This window comes from Plasmodium chabaudi (assembly GCF_900002335.3).
Source record: "Plasmodium chabaudi chabaudi strain AS genome assembly, chromosome: 12".
NCBI lineage: Eukaryota > Apicomplexa > Aconoidasida > Haemosporida > Plasmodiidae > Plasmodium > Plasmodium chabaudi.
Genome location: NC_030112.2, coordinates 1,214,909 through 1,232,555, shown reverse-complemented (window position 1 = coordinate 1,232,555; position 17,647 = coordinate 1,214,909). Strand labels below are relative to the sequence as shown.

The 17,647-nt window shown below is 25.0% G+C and overlaps 6 protein-coding genes across 6 annotated transcripts; 3 read left to right on the top strand and 3 right to left on the bottom strand.

Annotated features, from left to right (window-relative positions):
- Window positions 1–613: 613 nt before the first annotated feature.
- On the bottom strand, window positions 614–4,019 carry PCHAS_1233500 (protein AMR2, putative; the record flags this gene model as incomplete). Its single annotated transcript, XM_016798964.1, has 2 exons — window positions 614–829; window positions 942–4,019. The coding sequence occupies 2 exons, from the start codon at window positions 4,017–4,019 to the stop codon at window positions 614–616; spliced, it is 3,294 nt and encodes a 1,097-aa protein (XP_016654317.1).
- An 816-nt stretch (window positions 4,020–4,835) lies between these two features.
- Window positions 4,836–6,440, bottom strand: PCHAS_1233400 (NOSIP domain-containing protein, putative; the record flags this gene model as incomplete). Its single annotated transcript, XM_016798963.1, has 6 exons — window positions 4,836–4,891; window positions 5,103–5,196; window positions 5,333–5,414; window positions 5,542–5,747; window positions 5,884–6,182; window positions 6,371–6,440. 6 exons carry the CDS (start codon window positions 6,438–6,440, stop codon window positions 4,836–4,838), a joined length of 807 nt encoding a protein of 268 aa, XP_016654316.1.
- Window positions 6,441–7,445: 1,005 nt separating this feature from the next.
- Window positions 7,446–9,261, top strand: PCHAS_1233300 (zinc finger protein, putative; the record flags this gene model as incomplete). Its single annotated transcript, XM_741129.2, has 2 exons — window positions 7,446–7,768; window positions 7,896–9,261. The coding sequence occupies 2 exons, from the start codon at window positions 7,446–7,448 to the stop codon at window positions 9,259–9,261; spliced, it is 1,689 nt and encodes a 562-aa protein (XP_746222.2).
- Window positions 9,262–9,933: 672 nt separating this feature from the next.
- Window positions 9,934–10,695, top strand: PCHAS_1233200 (apicortin, putative; the record flags this gene model as incomplete). The annotated part of the gene is made up of 1 exon (XM_016798961.1): window positions 9,934–10,695. One exon carries the CDS (start codon window positions 9,934–9,936, stop codon window positions 10,693–10,695), a length of 762 nt encoding a protein of 253 aa, XP_016654315.1.
- Window positions 10,696–11,123: 428 nt separating this feature from the next.
- On the bottom strand, window positions 11,124–13,274 carry PCHAS_1233100 (eukaryotic translation initiation factor 3 subunit B, putative; the record flags this gene model as incomplete). Its single annotated transcript, XM_736769.2, has 1 exon — window positions 11,124–13,274. The coding sequence occupies one exon, from the start codon at window positions 13,272–13,274 to the stop codon at window positions 11,124–11,126; it is 2,151 nt and encodes a 716-aa protein (XP_741862.2).
- A 2,668-nt stretch (window positions 13,275–15,942) lies between these two features.
- PCHAS_1233000 (F-actin-capping protein subunit beta, putative) lies at window positions 15,943–16,863 on the top strand (the record flags this gene model as incomplete). Its single annotated transcript, XM_729572.2, has 1 exon — window positions 15,943–16,863. One exon carries the CDS (start codon window positions 15,943–15,945, stop codon window positions 16,861–16,863), a length of 921 nt encoding a protein of 306 aa, XP_734665.2.
- Between the last annotated feature and the right edge of the window lie 784 nt (window positions 16,864–17,647).

Genomic DNA, 17,647 nt, shown 5'->3' with positions numbered 1-17,647 from the left:
AGAATAGACAAACAAATATGTTGTGTCAAAATTGTAAATCCACATATATAACTATTTTTTATAAACTACTTTATTGAATAATACGAAAAATTAAAAAGGCATACATAAATATGTATACTTTGTATATTAGCTATTTACTAACATGATGAATTGTCCATCTTTTTGAGTTTATTTTTTGTTCTGTAAATTGGTTGCCCTTGGTTTTTTTTTCGAATAATTATGCAAACAAATTTAAAGCGACTAAAATGGTAAAACAAAGCAAGTAGCGATTATGCTAATTGACATTTTCTAACTGCTTTGTTATGTTTATCTTTATTATTTTTAATGCGAAAGAATTGAAGAAGGATGCGGTGTCCGCAGTAGGACAGCCACCGCTGTAGTTTTACACTTTAAAACAAAAAAATAAAAAATAAAAAAAATAAAATAAAAAATAGCAAAGCAGCAAAATAGCAGAGTAGTATACGAACAAGTGCAACGCCAAATTAATCGTTGCACACATTTTTAAAGTTGACAATTTTGGGGACCATATAAAATTTCTCATTTTCGGTGTGTGTAATAATATGTATATATTTCTCTAAGTTTATATAATAATAAATTTTCTTAAAATGTTGAATTATGTTTTATTATAATTAATTTTTGCTAGAATTTTTTTAATAAAATTTATTGTGTTTAGTGCACTAAAAACAAATGTATGGTCCGTTATTGAAATCGAAACAACAACAAAACCGAGAGCTCTCAGCAGTCTCTTCTTAAATAGTGTGTTTGGATTGTACACAATTGAGGCCCCTCTCTGAATAAAATGGCTTGGGCCGTCAATTTCGATCGCCGTCTGAAATGGTGGAAAATATGCGGAAAATATGTGGAAAATTGATATGAAAAAAGGAAGTAACACGAGCAAAACGAACAAAACGAACAAAACGAACAAACCGAGCAAGCATTACCATAGCGTGGGGGATGTATGCGTCCACTAGAATCGAGTCCAGGATAAAGTACTCGTTGTAATGAAAAATATTAAGGTACTTAAGGTCGTTTGATATTTTTTTATGCACCGACGAAGAAATGTGTTGTTTTTCCTCTTTTCTCTGATTTCTAGCCAATTGCTTTTTCCATATATTGAGAGTATTAATAGAGATCTTAAAATATTTTTCAAAAATGTTGTAAAGAGTTTTTTTTATCGTTGTACTTGCATTTGTACTTTTTTTCATTCCATTCTTCTCTTCATTTAATAGGTAAATGGCATAGGAAAAGGCAACTTGATATAATTGTGACTGATGTAATTGTGAAATAAAGTATTGAATTTTATTATAATTTTTTCTTTTACCATACTTTATAAACCTTTTATTACATTCATATAATCCATCTTCGATTATTTTTTTTGAAAATATATTTAAAATAGATAAACTCCATAATATATTAGTAATAGATTGAATTTCACATCTTGACCACTTAATTATTTTTTGATTTAAATTATATTCAAAATTTTCGACTAACTTAAAAACAATATTACTTTTATTCGTTTGGTTATAAATAGTGTCGTTTTTTTGTGCGTCCAGCGATTTTAAAAATGCAGAGCAGTCAATTTCGTCCTTCCCATTGTTATTTACGCAGTCGTTAGTATTAGTTTCCTTTTCGCCTTCATTTTGTGGAACAGAGTCAGTGATAGCACTCTCTTCTTTATCTACCTTAGCAGGACCAATCACATTTTCAGCCTGATTAAAGAGATCCAGATTTACGTTTATTCCATATTGTTTTACATCCATTTCTGTTTTTATATAATTTGAATATCTATTCTCTACATCCGATGTTAGTGGAAATACATAATCATTTTCGATAACATGCACATATGGCTTTAGATCTATTTCAATGTTTGAATTTTGTAACTTATCTTGTGTCAATATGTTATACATCGAATCGGATTCCTTTTCAAACTCAATCGTGTCATCATGCAAAGTCACATCTTGTGAAGTAGGAATATCCTTCGATATGTATTTGTAATATTTAAGGTTATGATTAGAAGGTGAATCATTGTAGAGTCCTAATCCAACATTTGCACAGGACCAGAAAATATTTGCCCAAGTTCTCATATTCACTTTTTCTCTTTCATTTTGTATTTTTTTTAAAGAATAAATTAAAAAATTTTCAAAAAGTAAAAAAAAAACATACTTTTTATCATCACTTAATTTGTTATAACAATTTGATGTGCCTCCATTATCAGCTGAATCAATAATTAAATTTTCAGATGAAACTGTGTTCTGATTTTGTGGTATTTGATTAAAATAGCAAAAAGTGGAAGTAAAATTATTTTCATTTTTTTTTAATTCGTTATTATTTTGAGGTCCTTCTTTATGTATTGTCAAATAATCATTTTTAATTCCATATTCTTCAAAATGTCGATTTTTAATAGTATTAATTATTTTTTGATTTATTGTGTCTGTAGCAAATATAGATAAGCTATATAAAATGGTTGCTATGTCTTTCATAAATAATTTTCCAAATATTTTTAAAGCATAATTATATAATATAATTAATAAATCAAAGTTTGCATATTTTGAAATAGCAAAAGACCATATGATATTACTAAACTCTTGAGCTTTAAATTTATTTTCATCTATATATTTTTTTATACAATTAAATAATAATATAAATTCATCTTTATTTTGAATAAGTTTATTTTTGGATGCACTAAAGGACCATATAATAATTGATACTTCTTGTGCTTTAAAATTTTGTATATTTTCATAAAACTGTTTTTTTATATTATTCCATATATATATATCATCATTTGCTATTATAGTGGAAGCCCATGCAATATTTGCTACATGCTTAGGTGCTATAGATGTATTATTATTCAGTTTGTCCTTCAACAAGCCATATAAATTTTTATATATATCTATATTACATAAAGAGGAATGGTTGTTGTAATTTATGTTTGAAAAGGTTTTATCTTCCATTTTGTTAGGCAGCACATGTTTGCTATTATTTTGGTCAGGTGTATTTTCGTCTGCCTTTTCGTCGGCCTTTTCGTCGGCCTTTTCGTCCGCTACGTTTGAATAATTTTCAAACAAGCTGAATGTTATAGGGTCGAAAAAATCGTCCATTTCATTATTATCTTTCGTATTTTCTTTGAGCATATAATTTTTATTTTTAATATGTTTTGCAATTCTATGATACGCTGTAACAATGTTTACTTCGTTGAATGTTGTGTTTTTTGGAATATCTACTTGTCCATTTGGTGTGCTACTTTCTGTTTTATTATCTTCATATTTTGAAAGAACATTTAATAATTCTTCTACAGATAATGTATTTACTAGTTCTTTATTTATTTTAATATTTAAATGATGTGCATCCACATTTTTTTCTTTTTTATTTTTTATTGATGTAAAAAATGAGGAATGATATTTTTCTGTATCATCTCCACTATTTATTAAATCATATTTTTCGACATCAAAATTGTTTATTTCATTTTTATTATTCCATGACATAAATTTGTAATTCTTTTTTTTACTACTCCTTGTGTTGGGGCTTGTTTGGCTTCCTCCTTTTTCTTCGCTACCTAATTGGCTTCCTCCTTTTTCTTCGCTACCTAATTGGCTGCTTTCTTTCCCTTCGCCATTATCACCTTGTTGTGTCGCAAACAGAGAGGAATGAAAACGAGGATGGCGTTTATTTACTTTTTCGGATTGTCTCCAGCCTTTTCTATTACTATAAGAATGGTGTGCTAAAGTGGGTGTCCCTACAAAAAGAATATTTTTTTTCACCCTGGGTTTTACAAAGTTATTTCTTTTTGCTTCCACATGTTCATTATATTTATTATGTACTACACAATTCTGTTTATTTTGTAAAAAGAGATAGTTACTTTTTTCTAATTTAACGCCTAAACAAGGTTCATAATAATAATTTTCCCACAAGCCATTCCATTTTTTTATTTTATATGTCTTTACTCTTGAAATAAATAAACTCAGCAACAAAAATATTATATATTTGTAATATACCCCTTTGAATTTGATCAATTGAAACATATCCTCTCTTTCGTTTTTCTCAACATTGGAATAGTTTATATTTCAAATCATTTCATTTTTATTTACTATTTTTTATTTTTATTTTTTTTTATGAAAACAGAAGAATGAACAAACACCAAAAAAAAATTTTATTTATTTATTTCATTATAAATGCTACATTTCAAAATATAAAAAATTACAAACAGTTTTGAAAAATAGAATTATAATAAGTTTATAAAAAATAAACAATTTTCTACTTTTGCATATTTATTATGTTTACATTGTACATAATAAACATATGCAATCCTTGTAAAGTATTGCTGAATAGTTCACCGTAAATGGATGGATAGTCAGGAAAAACATACGAAATGATCACCACTACGTATTATAATACATAATTAAATTTGGCTAATATTATTATATTTATTTTATACTCTTTAAAGGAATAGGAAATGAACAAATAAAATAATTTATAAATATATATCACAAAATTTTGTAGCTAAAAAATGGAAATGTGTAACCCTATATAATCTTTTTTTTTTTATTCAAAGAGAAATTTATTATGACATTATCACTTTATCATATTCTTTACTATTATTTATTTATTTTACATATTATATCAAAAATATTAAATAATTAAGAAAAGTAAGAATGTTTTTATTTAAAAAAATATAATGCTTATGACAAATGTTTGAATATCATTAAACAGGTTTAAATTATGGAATTCCAAAAGTGGAATTTAATCAAACAAAAAAATAAAAGTAACATCACATGAAAAGGTTAGAAGCAAATAGAATTGTCTTAGTATATTTTTTCTCTGCTTTGCATTTCGTCTAGCTAGAGAAGAACCTCTCGATACATGCTGTTTTGAACATTGTTGTGGGTACAGAAAGCTGAAAGAAAAAAATAAAATTGTAAATACAAATAAATAGGGAATAGCCATTTTGTTATGAATGGTATGCACATATTTGTTCATGTTCTTGCTCATTCATTTCTAAAATTTGCTATCATTGCCTTTTTTAAAAACACACACAACTAGTGCATCCTACAATTTTGGAAAAATAAAAATATGGATATACAAATTGACAAAATAAAATACGATACCTGTTCCTCCTGGTTGTAGGTTAATAAAATCTTCATCCCCAACCTCTATTTCTAATGAATTTTTTTTCCCATAAATGAATTTTTCAAAAACAGACTACATAAAAGAAAAGGTAAATACGCAAATTAGTTGCCAATGATACATATTATGATTTTCATTATGGATATATTTGTTTTATTATGTTTAATAAAAATATGATATTTATAAAGTATCCATCTATTTTAATATTTACTTTTATAATTATTTGTCCTGTTTTTTTTATGAGAACTGCTTTATTATGGTCTATGTTCTTTTTTGAAAATGAGCAAACCCAACTATCAAAATAAAAAAAATTGTCATGCCATTTTTATATGTACATAAGTCGTGTTAACATTTCGAGGTACTAAAACCTGTTCACCACTATCTTATTTTATCATATAGAAATATAATAGCAAAACTTACTTTCCATTTATGGTATCATTTTGATCAATAACCTCAGGATTAATAGTAATTAGTTCACTCATTTTTATGGGCTTCCCACTAATTGGACATACTAATTTATTGGATGGTGGTTTTAATTTTTTATCGATATCTTTCTTTACTTTTGCATTACCAGCTATCCAAAAGTTACTAGATATATCTACACCCGTTTTTCGTTCATCCGTTTTCTTCAAATAAATAAAAAATATAAAATAAAGCAATAATTTGGCTCATTTGTTTAAATATTTCACGCCGAAAACTTTATAACTGCGTTTTCCACATTTTTAACTAGCCATGTGTGCATTATCAAATTTTCAATTGTACCTTAACATTTTCATGAACATTTTCAAGGTCATCCAAAAATTTCATTTTTTCCTTTTCTCTCATATGAAGTGCTTCCTCTTTTTTTTTTCGGTCCATATCTTTAATATAATTTTCATATTCCTTTTTTTTTTTAGAATATTCTTTTTTTTGCGCTAAAAAATTATTAACTATGCATATTTTACAAAATATATGACCATAAGGGGTACTAACAGGAGTTTCGGAAGTTCTCAAGCAAATCCAGCATTGCTCGAACTTTCGCATCGAGTCTTTTCCTAATCTCTCTTTGAGAGTTCCAGCATCTTAAAAAAAAGAAAATGTGGCAATGAAATAAAGTAGCATTATTAATTATGTTTTCCATATTTATAGAGCATAAACGTCTATAGCTATAACTATATATATATATGTAAGAATTACTCCCATCGTGTATATTATAAAAACGTGGCAACTGTTATTTTCTACATTCAGTTTCTTTTCAATTTGTTTATACCTTTGACCTTTTTCCTTTCATGATATGTAAATATGGGATTTGCTGTATTATTTTTACTATGTCTCGTCATCCTATAATTCCCACGTTTAGATGGAAAACGTAATTATATTGTTTTGAAATACCTTTGATTAAGGGAATAAACAATGCAACATAAAGGAGGAGAAATTTATTTATTTTACATTTTATTTATCTGTTATTATTTATTCATTATTATTATAATTATATTTTTATTTATTTGTTTTATTTATTGTTTATTATTTCTATTTTCCATTATTTTTATGTAAAAATAATTATATTCCTAGTAAATTTACATATTATAAACACGTGCATTTTATGCAGTATTTATGTGCATAGATGAAAATCTCAAAGCGGAATTCCATGCAACCCCTAAATAAAGAATTAACACAATTTTTATATTTTTAAAATTATATTAAAAGAGACCTTACATATATATTTATCGTTTTTTTAATTTATTCTAAAAATATTATACTTTTATCTATTTAAGACGAATAATATACCTTAAAAAATATAGCTATATTGTAAAATGTGGTAATAATAATATGTGATTTTTTTTTTTTTTTTTTTTTTGTTCAGGCAGATTTTTACTAAAATTTTTAGCTAATTATAACTAGCTATTTATATCATATAAAATTATACATAAGACTTGTTCTTTTACTATTACACCATTTCAAGTTAGTTTGATATTTGTGAAAATATACACATAATATTGTAAAAACATTTTTTTACAATTATATTTATATTTAATTACACAGTGAAGAAATAAATTGTAAAAATTGTTTATATTAATTTATGTATTTTTTTTCATTATTTTTTTTGTATTCCGTTTGCGTTTTTAAGTAAAAAAAATATTATCATCACGTATGGGCATTTTATTTGTGTATCCTTAGTAACAGAATGCAAGTTATTAAAAATAAACAATGATTTGCATAAAATTGTAATAATACCTTTAATACAGTCAGAAAAACAAACATATTCACTTAGTATACATATTTATTTAGACGTCTTTACTAAGCAAATTCACCTATTAAATGAAGAACTAAGTTTTAGGGTAACAATGACTTATAATCCGTTAGGAACAGACATAAATATTTTGGACAATAATTTAACACAAATTTTTAGGGATTCAGAAGAATGGCTAACACTAGAATATTTTTTGCAAATGAATGCCAGGACATCTCGAGTAAAATTAGTGCAAGCATGGAATATATCCCCAGTCGAAGTAGTAAACAAATTTAAAAAACGAAATTTCGAGAAACTTGTTTTAAAAAGTTTTATTGATACTTCTTCAATGGATATGAATAATACCATCCAAGATGTTTGCGTACGAGGTTTTTCCATTTCAAAGAAGGGGTTAAAATTATCCATCGGAAATTTCAAGTACGTTTGCATATAAATTATTTCATAAAAACTGTATAACACAAATATATTTACATCCAAACATGTATGTGCATATATATGTATGGGCAATTTCATATTTATTTATTTATTTATTTATTTTATATAGCATACCCGGATTTCCATTGATATCACTTAATAAGGATAACCCTCATAGCAATACATACGAACTCACATATGAACAAAATGAGTCTAACGAAGGTAAAAAGTCACTAAAAAAAAGAATTATGGAGCAAAGTGAAAATATTTTATTATCAGGTGAAAGAGGGATATTTGAATTTTTTGTGTGTGACGTTGGGGTTGGGTTATCACTTTCTGTTAATGAAGATGAAGTTAACTCGTATGATAGAGATATATTACCTATGGAATATGATAGTATATTTATCAAGAAAAAGGGAAAAAATAATAGTAATCATTGTGGGAATAGCGAAAAGAATGGCGGTGCAAATTTAGTTGATTCTTTAACTATTCATTATAAAAATAAAGAAAATAATAATAATGAAAAGGAAATAAATTTAGCTTTAGGTGGTGATGTAATGCCATCCTATGGTGTTTTACCCTATTATACATTTAATCATGAATATGTAATTTATGACAGTTCTCAATTGCTTCCCCGTTATTTGATACAATTTGAATGTGACCCTAGTGCTGAAGAAGTTTTTTCTATTCCCTTATGTGACTATTGTGGTAATGCACCTTCTTTATATTATTGTGAATCGGATGAAGTAAAATTATGCGAAAAATGTGATAACATTATTCACTCTCAAAATAAACTTGTTAAAAAACACATAAGAAAAACATTAAATGAAGCTCAATCAAATTTTGGAAATTGTAAAATCCATTTACAAAATGAAGTTAATATGTTTTGTACAGTCTGTCATATTCCTATATGTAACTTATGCATGTGTAGTCATGCACACAAAGATTTATCAAATGTAAACTTGTTCAATTTTAATAATAATAGTGATACCATAATTTCATTAAAAATGGCATATAATGCTATTATGCAACATAGCAGTAAGCCATCTAATTTTATTAAAGAAAGAAAAAAAAATTTAAATAATTTACTTGAAAAAATCGATAAATTACATGAACAAGTCAGCTTAAATATGAATGAAGCCGAAAAAAATGTATATACTGCTCTTGAAGATTTAGTAAAACAGCTACATACAACAACCGATAAAAAAATGTCTTCAATATTAAGTGAGGAATATGAATTAAAAAGACAATTTAATGAAATAATGTGGAATGAAAACTTTTTATATTATTTGCAAACAATTTTACCACCAGCTGATTTTATGAACGCTTGGCTAAAACATTGCCAGTACAGGGAAGAAATCGAACAAAATTCTGAACATTCAGAAAAAATTAATTCATTAATATTTCCAGATATTCGAATAAAAGGAAATATAAATGTCATAACTGAAGGGTCTATTAACCACGAAAATATATTTCACTCCTCTGATCATTTATAGATATCATTGAGAGTAGTAAAATAGTGGGAAAAATATGAAAAATATAAAAAATATAAATATATTTATATTATCCCTAATAAACTAATTATCCATTTATGCTACCATTTTTATATGAACAATTTAGCTATTTTTTCGTCTTTATTTTTTTTATATGCATGTGTGTTATAATATTTAGACATTGTTTTGTTTTACTTTTGTTTCAATTTTTTATTTAAAATACATTTGCCATTACATGTATGTACACCCAATTGATGAAACTAAAAACTGAAAGGAATATATTAATATATATGTTTATTTATTTTAAACAAAATTTAATTTCAACATATTATTTTTCCCTAGCAAAAAAATACACTATTATACTTTTCACACCTTTTTAATAAAAAAATTAAGAGAAATAAACAACTATGTTGTTTTTAACGAATAAGGTATGATAATAATTTTCAGATCATTTATTTTTGAAATAAAAAGTAAAAGCATTTTGAATAGTAATATATAAAAATGGGGAAGCATATATATTTGGCTTGTGCTTAATTACTTTTACTATTTTACTATTTTATTAATTTATTTAATTTGAATTTTAACAAAAAACACGATATAGTATAAAACATTTTTAATAGCCCTTGTCAAACTTTCCATATTCCTGTCTGAGTTAGACAGCCCAATAGGAATAAAATGGTATTCCCTGAAATATTTGCCGATATAGAAGAAAATAAGTTTGTACCTATTCAAAAATATTTTTCAAGTCCAAGAGACATATTCTTAATTGACTTTATAAATAATGAGGAAAACAATGAAGACAGCAACCTAAAAAATATTAACAATAATAGGCTATGTGAAAAAAAAACAACCAAACAATACACAAGCGTATTTGACCGTTTAACAGATCAAACTTTTTATACAGGGACTCATAAAAAAAAATTCGAAGCATTGGTAAAACGCAAATTAAATGAACAGGATATGGATAATTGTTTGTCTAAAAATTTAGAAATACATAAAAATATAAAAAATGAAAATATTATTTCTCAATATTCCTCTCCTATTGGAATAAATCAATTCGAAAAAGGAAAAAAAAAAAAAAAAAAAGAAAAAAATTTAGTAGTTACCCCAGGAATCCTTGGTATACAAAAATACGGAATTCAAATTGCCCGTCCAAAAAGTATTTGGCTATATAGAAATGGAGACAAACATCATAATGGTTTACTATTCTTTATTAAGCCACATATAAATAATTTAAAATTGTTATTGTTTGAAATTACAAAAGTATTAGATCCTATCATTGGGCCCATACGTAAAATGTATGACCAAAATTTTAAGCTTATCAAAAATATACAGCAACTTGCCGATGGTGCCAAATATTTATGCACCTCTGGCGACCCACCAGCAAGTATCGATAATCTTGGCAAGTTCATGTCCAAGTGGGTTATACAAGGGTAGCACATTCTAGTTTAACGAAAAGTAGGTGAATTTCCAAAGTATCTCACAAAATTATTTAGAAAGAGGTGATAAAGAAATATGTCAAAGATGAACTCCTTTTTAAATGTATACCTACCTTTGCATATAATTTGTATAACAGAAAATGTCGTGCATATGGCATATTCCCACATTCGTTAGGGAAATACACATATTTATTTTAAAAATTAAAAATATTTCATGTATTAAAGTTTTTTATTATGTGGGTAATTTACATTAGCGTTATTACATGTAAAGAAATATAAAAAGTTAAAAAAAAAAGAAAAAAGGACAATAATAAATGATGCAAAAAAAGGAAGCAGCATATAGCAAACTTCTCAAAACTCAGTAAAATATACATCATCTCTATATCCAAACACACACAAATTATAAATGAATATGTGAAAGAAAATCTATGCGAAGATTTCCTGCTTAACAGAAAGGACATGTTCGATGACAACTGTTTTTTCTTCCCATTCAAATTGGCTTTCAAATGTTTCCCAATTTCTTCTGAACAGTTCATATTCTTTAAAGGATTGAAATAATTTTGTGATTTTCTCCAATTTTTCATTAAATGAATTTTCAACATTTTTTCTTTCTGAAATTAATTGATTCTTTTTAGAGTTTCTAATTTTTTCATCTATAACATCGAATTTTTTAGAATAATCTTTTAGATTATTTTTTATATCAATTTTCAATTTATCACTAAATAATGATTTTGGATGAGGTCGAAAAAAGAATTGATAAAATGATGGTTTTTTAACAGTCATTAAACATCTACCTTGAAAAGTCCATATATAAAAACCTGTTTCACTATTTTCTTCTTTATAATTAGAACTTGATATACCAGATAAATTCGAAACAGATGTAACAAGGTATCTACCACAATTACTCCATGCAACAGAATTTACTAACAAATGTTCATCTTTATGTATAACTTCAACTTCATCATTTGAATTTAAGAAACAGAAATATAACATTCCTTCTGATAGTAAGGAAGCTAATATAAAAAAGGTTCCTTGTGGTGACCATTTCATAAAATTCATTTGATTATTTATATCAAATGTACTAGTCCATTTTACATTTCTTGTAGCACCTTTATTTAATATTTTATAAAATCTTATTTGTTGTCTACTTGTAGCTTCATCTCTTACTATTAATGCAAATCTATTACTATTTGATTCTTCCCAATGAAATTGTTTTGTTTTTACTCCTTCGATTTGTATATTATCTACAGGTATATTTTTTTCTCTCATTCTAAATATTTCTAATTGTGTATGTTCTTTTTTTCCTTTTTTTCCAATTTTTTTTACAATAGTTGTTTTAAGACATAAATAATCTCCTTTACTTTGCCAATGAATAGATGCTTGACTAACATCATAAATTTTTCTAGATACTAATTCTTTTCTAGATGGTATTTCTACTAATATCAAAGTTCCTGGTGTATTATTTGTTTCTGGAATCCAAATTGCAACTATATTATCTACAGGTGACCAATCAAACTCTTTAACGACTGAATATTTTAGTGGAGTTCTTTTTTTTTCATGATCTTCTAATAATAACATAGATGGTAATTCATATATATATACTTCTTTTTGTTTTCCTATACATGCAATATATTTATCATCAGGGCTCCATAAAAAATGGGGAAATATTTTTTCTCTTGGACTATATTCAGGTGTGATAAAAGAACGAAGCAATTTTCCTGTTATTACTCTCCATATACAAATAGATTTTTCATTTCTTAATGAAGCAGGAGTACCATCCCAAGTTAGTACATAATTTTCATTTGGTGAAAAACTTATATCTTTAACACTTTTATGTTGTAGCCTTATTAATTTTTCAAAATTATCTCCACCCCATAATGCAATACCTGGGTTATGAAAACTGACTAAGTATGACCCTTGGTTACTCCATTGGACACTTGAGAACGGAGCATTCTTTTTAAATGTAGTATAAATTAATTGTGGTTCTTTTTCTAAAGGATCTAACCAATGAACTTCAAAATGACTATCATATCGAACAATAAATTGTTCTCGACATTTTTCATCATATAACCACCATCTGATTTTTTCTCTTGTAAAACCAACAACATTTATAGGCATTACACGCTCATCCCTATTTATTATATTTTCTATATCATCCATTTTGGATGCTGTTAATAAATGTTTTGCATCCAATTTTAATTTATTTAATACCTTTACTGCTTCATTTGCTTGAAAACTATCATGAAATGTAACAAAGCATATTCCTTTTGTTTTTTTTTCATCATCTACTGGCATATGGATTTTTATATTCATTATTGAAGAATCACTTATTTTGGCACTTAAATGCCTTATAAATAATTTCTTTAAAACTTCTGCTAACCTACTATGTTTTTCTTCTTCTACTTTTGGTATACCTAATATTGTAACGATTTTAGGAAACTTTGTTTCAAGTGTAATCAAGGCTTCTTTTCCTGCATATTTTTTATTTAACAAAGTTTCATTTCCATCATCACTATCATCTGATAAAAAATCGACAAGTTCCTTGTCGCTTAATTCGCTTTCTTCAACTTTAACCATTATTCATATATATTAGAGTATACAGTTGCATACATATACAAATATAAATTGGTGTGTATATTATACTTGTTTGCTCTAAAACTATGCGATTAACTCTTGAGGCTTGTTCACGTAAATTTATTTTACCAATCTCCTTAACAACAACACATATACGATTTTGCTTTGGCAATATTGTATATTTCACGTGTTTAATTTTAATTTAATTCACTATATTTTTGTTTTTTCGCTATATGAATAAAGCTATACTTTATTTTCACGAAGATCTTAATTTATCTGAACATGGTAAAAAAAAAAAAAAAATAACCAAAATAAAAGCTGATCAGTCATAAAAAATTAGGATAATAGTAGATAAAAAAAAAAAAATACAAAAAATTTATGAACAAAATAGAAAAATAATTAAAAAGAAATAACAAATATATTTATCATATAATATTCGTTATTTGTATAATCAAGTTGTTATTGGAACCTTTTTTTAAATACTTTATAGCATATGGTGATAAGTTTTTCCAAAGCATGAATATATAAATACAATTATAAGAATATAATAATAAAAATATATTTATATATATTTACAGTTATGTGATTTACCTGTTCGTGAAGTTATATAAGCTTAAATTTCTTCCTTTGTTTAAATTCCCTAATTCCACACTTGTATTTTTTTTTTCTATTTTTCCTCGATGTTTCTTTTTTAAGTTATTTGCTTAATTTAAAAAATATTTATTTGTTACTATTTTTTCCTACATATGTTAACTTATTTTTTTATCACAGTTATATTCTATTATTTAATTTTTCGAATATTTTTGATTTATTTACTTTTATTTTCAACATACCTATGTATGTATATACTTTATCATTATTACTAATATATCAGCAAAATATAATAGCTAGTTTTTTTTTGTTTTTAGGGTTTATATTGTTTTATATTTTTTGGGGGGAGGTAGAAAATTTTTTTGCTTACGTAGTTAATATATAACGTATTGTGCACGAATGTATGTATATACTACGCATATATAATACAGCATATATATTTTACATATATTTTTATTTATGGTTCCAATTTACGAATAATGGTATATTCATACATTTCATGTTTTATTAAATATGTTTCGATAAACAATATATAATAAATATTAAATAAAATATTTAATTATATGTTGTTAACTTTATATTTTAATTTTTAAGTTTATATATATGAAAATATGTAGATATAAATTTTCACTGTTGTCATATTTTTTTCATAATGTAGATTGAATATATTATTAAAAAAAATAATTGTAATTAATATGAAGAATGAGGCTGAGGATTATCCCTTTTAAATGATGGAAATTTTATATATTTACATGCTTGTACTAATATATGTACATTTCTATTATTATTAGCTGAAAGATATAGTTCACACATGACCATGCTATAAATAAAAAATATATATAGCAACCGTAGTGGCAATAATCGTAAACGGAATAAGAGGTTTATAAGTTTTCTCTGAATTAGTTATGTCAGTTTTGTAGGTTTATATTTTCGCATATGATATACAAAAAAGAATAACCATTTTATGTATCTCTCTCTATATATATACCCACCATGCATGCAACAAATTGCCATATATATGAATGAGAAATGACTACCTGAAAATATCCAAACTATAGTTTTATAAAAATACAAAATATGTATTAAAACAATTACATACGTATAATGCTTATAAAGGTCAGCGTTTTTGTCTTTTCCTTTCTATACGCAAAAAAAATTATCTTCTAAATGTTTTTATTTAGTATAACATATATCATAGAGTATATCATTTTAATAAAAAAAATATGGTCGTTAAACATTTTAAAAATATATTTTTGGGGATAATTACAATTTTATCCTTTTCTCATTTTACCACATTTAAGAATAAGGGTCAACATTATTGGAATTTTTTTATACAATTAAAAATATTTTGAATGAAATGAAATGGCCTTATAATAGACATATGATTTGAGGTACTAGCTACTTTTTGTATTATAAGTATATGCAATATATGCATATATATTCAATGCTCATTGTTTCCTATCCTTCATAATGTTTCAACGCGATGAATAAATATTTTTTTATAATTAATAAATTTAAAAGTTTGCATACATATAATTATGAAATTGATTGGGGAAATAATTACAAAGAACATATTTACATAATAATCGTATAAAAATATAGAAAATAAAAACATTCAAAACATATGCTTGTATGCGTAGTTAGCCTATTCCACCTTACCATACAACAATTAGGCAATTAAATGGCTTGTAAATGTGCATATTTTTTTTTGGAAAATAAACGAAATAAATAACTTTACTCTTAATGCTTATATGTTCAATATTTAAAAATTGTGCAAACAAGAAATATTTTCAATAAAAATTGTAAAAAATAAAAATTATAAATTCTCATATAGTATGCAATACATACTTTATATGCCTAGTAATAAATGGATAAGCTGATCGATATAATGGTAAAGACAAAAAATATAAATTTTGAAAAAAAAACATATCAATGACTAAATTAGAGTAAGTGAATACCTATATTTCTGTACATGAAATAAAAAAATATTTCTTTTAAAATAGCTACAATTTTTTACCACATCAATACTAATTACTAGCATAAAACTATCATAAAAAGTAACCATATAAAAAACTAAATTATGGAAGACACAAGAAATAAGGAAGGTAAAATCGATGCGGTATTAAACATATGTAACATTTTACCTGCCCGACTCTTTGAAGAAACAATAATAATATTGTCAAAAATAGACAAAAATTTAACGAATAATATATTAATAAATAAGGAAGGTCCAATTAAAATTAAATTTGATAATAAAGAAAAAAAATATTTTTTAGGTAATATGTTTAATAAGGAAAAAGAATCATATAGATCTCCATATACAAATTTATATTATCCAGAAAATTTTCCAAATGGTTATATACCATCCGAGCCTTTAAGAAGTTTAGAAATATTATATAATGAAATATTTGAAAGATATAGAAAAGCTTATTATATAAATGGTTTATCATCTGTTTATTTGTGGCCTAATCCAATAGAAGATGGATTTGTTGCATGTTTTATGATAAAAAAAAAAGAAAATTATAGTAATAATACATATATGGATTGGGAAGGTACACATTTAATACAGGTAAATATAACTCACTCGATTATACATTATCAAATATCTACAACTTTAAATATTTCTATAGTTCAAAAAAATGAAACTACATTGTCTGCTTCTGTTAATAAGGTTTTAGAAAATCCAAAAAAAATTTCAGATATTAATTTAATAAAAGATAAATATTTTCATATAGAAAATATGGGGAAAATAATTGAGGGTATTGAAAACTCTCTAAGAAAAAGCATCGAATATATATATCTTCCTAAAATTAATGAAAATTTAAATTCCCTTAGATATAATGATTTATTATATAATAACAAAAATTATCATAAAATACAAAACTTAGAAAGCATTTCAAATGATATAAAATTTTCAAAAGGTAATATTCAAAATGAGTTAAAGTCTAAATTAAAAAAAAAATATATAAACGAAGGAACAGAATATCTCCTTAATACTTAAAAATCGGATTTTAATGACCTATACAGCTAGCTCTTCCGAATTTATCTCAATTTATGTGCTTACATGTTCATGCAACATACTATTTTTTTTTCTTCCATAAACTATATGAACTTAATTATGCATATAATTTGTTTGAAATTTATTAGTTAAAGAAGTTATTTAAATACGATCATTATTATAGGCATATACATACACGGGGAAAAAATGTTAAAATAAATAAATTTCGGTCTAATAACCTTAAAAAATAAAAATACTTTTATAAGTATAGGTCTATATTATTTTGAATTTTGATAAAAGCATTTTTTAGTATCCTTTTATATACAATTTATTGATATGTCTATTTTTATCATATTATTTTTTAGCTGTTTAAAAAAAAAAATATGCATAGCTATTTTGGCTGTTTTTTTTTTTTTAATGTATAGATCAAAAAAAAAATATTAATTAGTAAAATGGCTTGCTTGGTGTGTTACACAAATATAATATGTTTAACATAATTGATATATTTTATTTATAGACTTTTAGTGTAAGGATTAAAAATATATATAAAATAAATGACATGTTTTCCAACATAATCAAATATAGGAAATATATATTTTTGAATGTAATAGGTATATACACTAATATATGTATTATGCTCTTGTTCGCTTAAATTTTTTTTTCACCATGTATTTTCGCTAAGCATAACTTAGTATTTCGTTAGTTATATATTATGCACACACATATAATCACAAGCTATCTATTTTTCTGTTGTTTATTCTTGTAAAAATTAAAAAAGACAAAAAAT